The sequence below is a fragment of the Hyaena hyaena genome, unplaced genomic scaffold (genome assembly GCF_003009895.1).
Source record: "Hyaena hyaena isolate Hyena2069 unplaced genomic scaffold, ASM300989v1 scaffold_279, whole genome shotgun sequence".
Classification (NCBI taxonomy): Eukaryota; Metazoa; Chordata; class Mammalia; order Carnivora; family Hyaenidae; genus Hyaena; species Hyaena hyaena.
Window position 1 is genome coordinate 313,699 of NW_024080910.1, and position 7,114 is coordinate 320,812.

Sequence of the window (7,114 nt, forward strand, 5' to 3'; positions counted from 1 at the left end):
TGCTTTCTGACATCAGTAAATGCCTAGCTCATACTCATTTTTCCCATTTGTTAAACTGTTGAAGACCTTTCAAATCACTGGTCGGGTTTAGATTGAGCAGTTTGGTTGCATTTCCTTTCTGTTGTAATGTGTGGCTTCCCCCCTTCTCAGGAATAAACATCACAACCGTGGCTATTCCACTGGTGGTCCTGGCTCTGCTGATTGCTGGAACGGGAATCTTTGCCGCCCTTCGAAAGTATGTGACTTGACATTTTTAAATTTCTTCTCTAATCATGCAACTAATTACAAGACCAAAATGTTTGCTTTTCGGGTGCTTGTGGGTAGAAAAGCGGCATTACTTTGGCCAAGATAAAAAGTTAATTTATGTTTTAAAAGCAAGTTGTGTAGAGGTAGGAACCAAGTTATTATTTTATAAACAGTACTTATCACTTAGAAACCCTTTCAAGTAGGATTTTTTTTGTCTCCATAGGAGGAAGAAGAAAGGAAATCCGTATGGATCAGCTAAGGCCCAGAAAACAGGTTGGTTGACAGGAAACTACAGTTTTATTCTGTCTTCGAGAAGGGACAGGGTCTGCTGATTAAAAGTACGATTAGGTCGGTGGCTCACACTTACATGGTTAAAAAAGTTAGCAAGTCTAAAAGGAATGGAATATTGTGGCCTATCTCTTTATTTTAATTGAGCGTTTTCATGGCCAGTGACCTTTACTTTTGTTGAGCATTATCCCATCAGCTTATCAACATTCATTTTTTTATTGGCCACTGGAGTTTAGGCCACCACACTGCTTAGAATCCAGGAGAAGTTATAAAAGCCCCACCTGTGAACTGAACATTGTCCAGTACTCTCTGCGTCTCCAGGCTTCCACTGTATTTTCCACTCTGGGAGAGCGAAGGAAGAACCAGGCAGGGTTCATGTTCAGGTTTCAGGGAATCCTTAGGATCTAGGATGCCCCAAGCAATGAGTCAGCTATTGTCCAGAGAGTCCAGCAGGGCGGGACCCCTCAGAATCTCAGGTACAATGGGGGACCCCACCTGCACAGGGTCTCAGCAGCCAGATGTGTTGACTCCTCTGAGACATGAATACTGTGTCTGCAGATTATGGAAAACCAGGCCCAGGTGGCCTAACAGAGGCATAATCTGGGACCTGATGGGTTCACAGACACAGGTGGAAAACACGGATGGAGTAGTGTTTGCTGTTGTTGTAACCACTCAGCATGCTGTTTCCATCCACATAACCTGGGAGCCAGGCCCGCATTCGTCACGGGCAGCCGGCGAAAGGTGGCCTGACATCCAGCCCGTCCAGGAACACAACACAGACTGTGTGCGTTAGACTTCTGAGCTCTCTGTTGGTTTCGTGTTCTGTTTATTCCAGACTGTTGGAAGCAGATCAAATATCCCTTTGCCAGACACCAGTCATCTGAGTTTACCATCAGCTATGATAATGAAAAGGAGATGACACAAAAGTTAGATCTCATCACAAGTGATATGGCAGGTAAGTGTCAGGCCTCTGTGACGGTGTTCTCAGGCGGCAGTGCTGCTCATGGAGTGAGGAGACCAGGAGGGAAATACGACAAAACCCTGGTGTTGAGATGGGGCCCAAGACATCAGCAATGTGTACAGTCTTCTCTCTTTCCTCTGCGAATTGTTACAAACTGACACTGAGGGAAGTATGGAGGAGCTGTAGCAGTGGCCCTGAGGTATCATGGAAATCTGGAAGCCCTTAATTTATCTGTTACTCGGGTTTTGGTTAAGGCAGTAAGAAAGAGGGACTGGAAAGATGAATTAAGCCCAGTTCCTGCCCTTGAGAAAAGAGGAGACAGTGTTAGAATGGCCTCTGTGTCCCTGATAAGCCGTCACCAGGAGTCAAGCTTCTCAAACTGTCTGTGGAGATGGATCCATTTTTTGCCTTTGAAAAAATTAGCATTTCTAATCTGTCAGAAATGGAAAATTGCTTTTATAAAATACAGTACAGTTGACCCTTAAACAACAAGGGGGCTAAGGATGCCAGTGCCATGGGCAGAAATCCAGTGTAACTTCTGACTCCCCCAAAACTTAACCACTAATAGCCTACTGCTGACCGGAGCAACCTGTTGCCTCCCCCTTACCAATAACATAAACGGGTTAACACGCGTTTTGTATGTTACTTGCATTATGTATTGTATTCTTCCAATAAAGTACGTTAGAGAAAATAAAATGTTATTAAGAAAATCATAAGGAAGAGGGGCACTTGGGTGGCTCAGTCAGTTGAGTGTTTGACTCTTGATTTCAGCTCAGGTCATGATCTCCCGATTCGTGGGATCCAGCCATGAGTCAGGCTCTATGCTGACAGTGCAGAGCCTGCTTGGGATTCTCTCTGTCTCTCTCTCTCTCTCCCTCTCTCTCCTTCTCTCTCTCTCTCTCTCTCCCTCCTTCCCTCCTCTGCCTGCACACGCACGCACGCACACGCACGCTTTCACTCTCTTAACATAAACAAACAAGAAAATCACAGGCAAGAGAATAATACATTTCCAGTGCTCTGTGCTGTATTGAAAAAAACTCACCTATAAGTGGACACACACAGTTCAACCCCTTTGTTCAAGGGCCAGTTGTGTAAATTAGCAGTAATGACATTTTTAAAAAGACATACAAAATCCAAACTCTAATTCTTGTATTAGATTCAATGGACGTAAATATACTGTCTCAAGCTGCTGGGAGTTTCTAAACACTTGCTCTCAATTTGTGTGCTTGTCTTTTTTTACAAACTTGTGTCGGTTCTCAGATACTTGGGCGCCCGCAGACCACACTCTACAGCCCACTCCGCTTAGCTTCTCCAGAGTGCATTCTGAGGACCAGAAGCATTAGGGAGCTTGCTACAAGTGCGGGCTTTTAGCCCCACTTTTAGCCCCAGGCTTTTAGCCCCAGGCTTTTAGCCCCAGGCTTACCAATCCAGAAGTTCCCAGGTGGGGCATAAATACATCAAAGCCAGAAAGCTCCCGGGGGAACGGTTGCAGGAGCCGCTGCAGGGCAAAGAGAGCATCTGTGCACCCAAATCCATCCTTACTCCTTTCCCTCTGACAGTTCTCGTGCTGCCTTGCAGAGAAAACGGGGATAGGAAAGGCCCCCTTGTCTCTCCCTTTCTCTTTCATTTTTGCCTCGCTTCTGGTGCAGCATGCCTTCCTTCCCCGCTGTGTGGTCCTTCTCCATGACTGTGCAAGCCCCGCGAGGTCTCATTCTTGCCCTCACTCAGCCTCAGTCTCTCTCCTTAGCAGCCCCACCCACCCTGCTCCCGAGCTCCCAAGAGAGAGCCCTTCCTTGCACTTTTGCCTGCTACACCCAGACTTGCCTCCCTGTCCCCAAGAAGACATTCTCACCTGCTGGACACCTCTACCTGCCAGTGTCGCCAATTCCTGTGTGTCCAAAACGGAACCGATTGTTCCTAACCCTCCCCACGGACGCTCCACACATTTCCTCTCCCAAGTGGCTTCCTGACTGTGACTCCTCGGCTTCCGGCTGAACGTCCGGGAAGGGGCCTTGGTCCTCCTTCCTCATGCCCGGCATTGTTGGTGATAACTTTCTCTGACTTCTGTCCCCAAAGTGTGGCCTTTCCAAGGCTATTGCCAGACCCGTAGTGGTGACTGCTTAATTTTCTTTCGTTCTTTTTTTTTTTTTTTCCGATCTTTACGTTTTTTTTAAAAATGTTTATTTTGAGAGGGGCCGGAGGGGGGTGGGGTGAATAGGAGAGAGAATTCCAAGCAGGCTCAGGGCTGACCACGTAGAACCCCATTGCGGGGCTCTGCCTCTCCACAGGTGAGATCGTGACCTGAGCAGAAAGCAAGAGTCGGAAGTTCCACCCACTGAGCCACCCAGGCCCCCCTGACTTTTTCTCGGTTGTTTAATCACTGTTCCCTTTTCTCACGGTATCCCCTCCACCTCCCAAATCTGGCATTTCAAGGGCCAGTTGAAGATCTCCATGGGGTACTTCCTCTCGCTCCCCTAGGTGTGGGGAGGCATAGTATGTCTTCTCTGGGTTCCTGTGATCCGTGGAGGCTTCCTAAAGCGGCAGTATGGTTGCGCAAGCCCGTGTGTGTGGCATCTACGCCCTTTCCATCCCCGGCTTTCTCATCCCCCTGCTACAGATGAGGCGCCCAGCCGAGTGGGTTCCGCCGAGCGCCTCCCTCTGCAAACGACTGGCTTGCCCTGGCCCTGCGGTCCTTGTTGCACTCACATGGTGTGTGACCTGCGCTTTTTACTTGCAGATTATCAGCCTCCGCTCATGATTGGCACCGGGACGGTGGCGAGGAAGGGCTCCACCTTCCGGCCGATGGACACAGAGGCGGACGAGACCGCGCCGAGCGCCGAAGCCGGCGGCCACTACGACCGCCCTCTGCTGGCCGGCCGGCACCAGTACGCCCTGCCCTTGACCCACCCCGAGCCCGAGTACGCCACGCCCATCGTGGAGCGGCCTGCGGCGCGCGCGCACACCTTCTCCGGGTACCGGGTCCCCGGGCCGGGGCCGGCGCACAAGCCCTCGCTGTCCTCCGGGGCCGCGCCCTACCAGAGGCCGCCGCGCCCCGCGCCCACCGCCCAACGCCCGGGCTACGATCAGCCGACCGCCGGCGGCCAGACCGCGGACCGCGCGCACCCCGACTACCAGGAGCCGCGGCCGAAGCCGGCCGCCCGCGCCGCCTACGCGGCCCCCAGAGACTGCCTCAGCCCCCTCAGCCCCACGGCCATGACCGCTCTTTTGTGAGCACACTGTGAAAGCAACCTGCTGCGGTACCGAGCGGCGGGCTGGGTGCGGCCCTGGAAGAGGGGACATGTTCAAGTGCGCGTGTGTGAGTGTGAGTGTGTGTATGTGAGTGAGGCAGTGCGTGTGTGATTTCATAGGATCCTGCGGTGGAGTCCTAGGGACCACCACCACTCCTACTGTTTACAAAGTAGTGCGTCTGGTTTTTGTTCTGACCCTTAGGGCAAGGGTCTGATGGTTTTTGTTGGACTAGAAAAATGAAAATTTCCAGATAGCATTTTCATTTCTCTGTGATACTGAGCTGCTTTGGTATAAAATGTGCAATCTGTACAAAGTTGTATTTAACATGATTTAAAGTAACTTAAGTTCGCTTTATCAGATTTTAGTTCTGTGCAGTGGTTAAAGTGGGAGAATGCAGCTGTTGCAAAATCGTATATAATAGTATGTTCACTTTTTAAGTGTATTTTATCTGATACCGTGTTAGCAGCAGGTCTGTTTAAACTTAATCTTGTTATTGTGGCTCATTTCCTTTCCTTTGATACCTAGAACTAAAAGCATTGCTAACATTCTTCCGGAAGGAATGAAATTACTTGAAGCATGAGAAGCGCACCAGGGTGGTTGTTAGCAATTATGATTATAGATGAAAACCGAACACAACACAGCCACCTCAGCAGCTGCCTGTTCCTTAGACTCCACTTCAGATGGGACGTGTGGCGGCCAGTAGGGGCTTGCCCGAGCAGAAGGTCTTCCAGAGGACCTCCCCGCCCATGGGACCTGGCCTTTGTCCCACTTTGCCTCTTTCTCACCTCAGGCCTGGCAGATACTGTGCAGCCTTCACATGCAAATTCACCTTTTCAAACTCTGCAAAGCCCCCAGCTGAGACTTAACAGCAACTCAAACTGCCCTCCCAGCAAATTGAATGAGGGTAGTATAGCAGTGTAGTCTCAATTACTGTGACAGATGCTTTTGTACCTCAGATTGAAAATATGGCTGAGGTCAGATGTCCACACTCTTCGTGACTTTCTTGAGAAATAGCACATTGTAATATGAAAACGTTATTTGAAGTGTGTTCTTACAAAAGTGAAAAAGGCAAAATCCATATCGAGCTTTTCTACTGAGATAGTTGGGGGGTGAACTGATTTTGTAAAGAAACCTTTCCCCCTTGAATGTATGTCTCTAATTTCAGATTAGTCCGGACCTCAGCTGTACCTCATGTTCAGTGCTTTTTATCTGAGTTTGCTTTGGGTTCATGGTGATGGGGGGGGGGGAGTTAACCTCTTTTACCAAAGAGGAAAGTGTGTGTTTAACAGAAAATGTGGACCAAAAAATCCTTGACCTAAAAAACGTATTATAATCCTATTTGTATGACGATGACTCTCTGTGAAAATATAAATATTGAAATAGGGTGCTGGACGTTCATAGACTTTTTGGTGATTTTAGAGGATAAACCATTTACTTTGTGGAGTTTACATGGTTTTATATACATACTAATTCTAAAAATAAACTATGCCAAATCAGAGTGCCTGCCCCTTATTGGTGTCCTGCTTGCCAGGCTATTGAAGGCATTTGAGGCTCAGCCTCCATAAAAGGGCAAGTGGTGCGCTGCAAAGGGCTGGGTTTGGAGTCAATTAGGACTTAGTTCCAGACCCTGAGCTGCCATACAATAGCTGAGTTATTTTGGAAATAAGTGAAGCCTGCCCAAACCAGCAGAGTCTGTTCAAGCTTGTATAGCAGAGGAGTCAACCACCCTCACGGAGGAGTGGGAAGTTTTATCATGGAAAAGGGAGGGCTTCAGGTGTATCCTGATTGGAGGCTGTTGGATGGATTGATTAGATCACTGGTTAGGGATGCATATTTGGCTTTCTCGGCTTGGCCTAAGTTGGAAGTGTGGACAGAAATTATAGAGGCTATCAGTTATTAATCAAATCATAGTGATTTGGGGTTGATTGTTGTAGGCATTATTGCTTGGCTTCCTGGATTGTTATCAGAAATAGTGGTCTGACCTTCTACAGGTCGGACTGACAGCAGGCTGGCTTTCTGGGCTGGTTACTGTGGATAAATGGGTTGCTTTTCTGCACTTACTGCTGTGGGTTGTGAATCAGAGTTCAGTTTTTATTTATGGTCTATCCATTACCCATTTATGTATTCAGTCTGTTCTATATAGCGCTTAGCCTCAGTTTCCTCGTGTGTAAAAATGTTAATACAGAGCCAAGAGGAAAGTGTGTGTTTAACAGAAAATGTGGACCGAAACTGTCAGTTAAGTGTCCGACTTTGGCTCAGGTCATGATCTCACAGTTTGTGAGTTCCAGCCCCGCATTGGGCTCTGCACGGACAGTGTGGAACCTGCTTGGGATTCTCTCTGCCTCTCTTTATGCCCCTCCCCTACTCATT

General features: G+C 48.5%; 1 protein-coding gene across 1 annotated transcript in view; it reads left to right on the forward strand.

Moving 5' to 3' along the window:
- Window positions 1–5,972, forward strand: part of DCBLD1 (discoidin, CUB and LCCL domain containing 1) — a 62,475-nt gene extending 56,503 nt beyond the window's left edge. Inside the window, exons 12-15 of the mRNA XM_039246028.1 lie at window positions 151–235; window positions 470–519; window positions 1,370–1,489; window positions 4,233–5,972. Coding sequence (XP_039101959.1) covers window positions 151–235; window positions 470–519; window positions 1,370–1,489; window positions 4,233–4,726 — 749 coding nt within the window. The 3' untranslated portion in view covers window positions 4,727–5,972. The remainder of the gene's footprint in view (window positions 1–150; window positions 236–469; window positions 520–1,369; window positions 1,490–4,232) is intronic.
- Window positions 5,973–7,114: the final 1,142 nt, after the last annotated feature.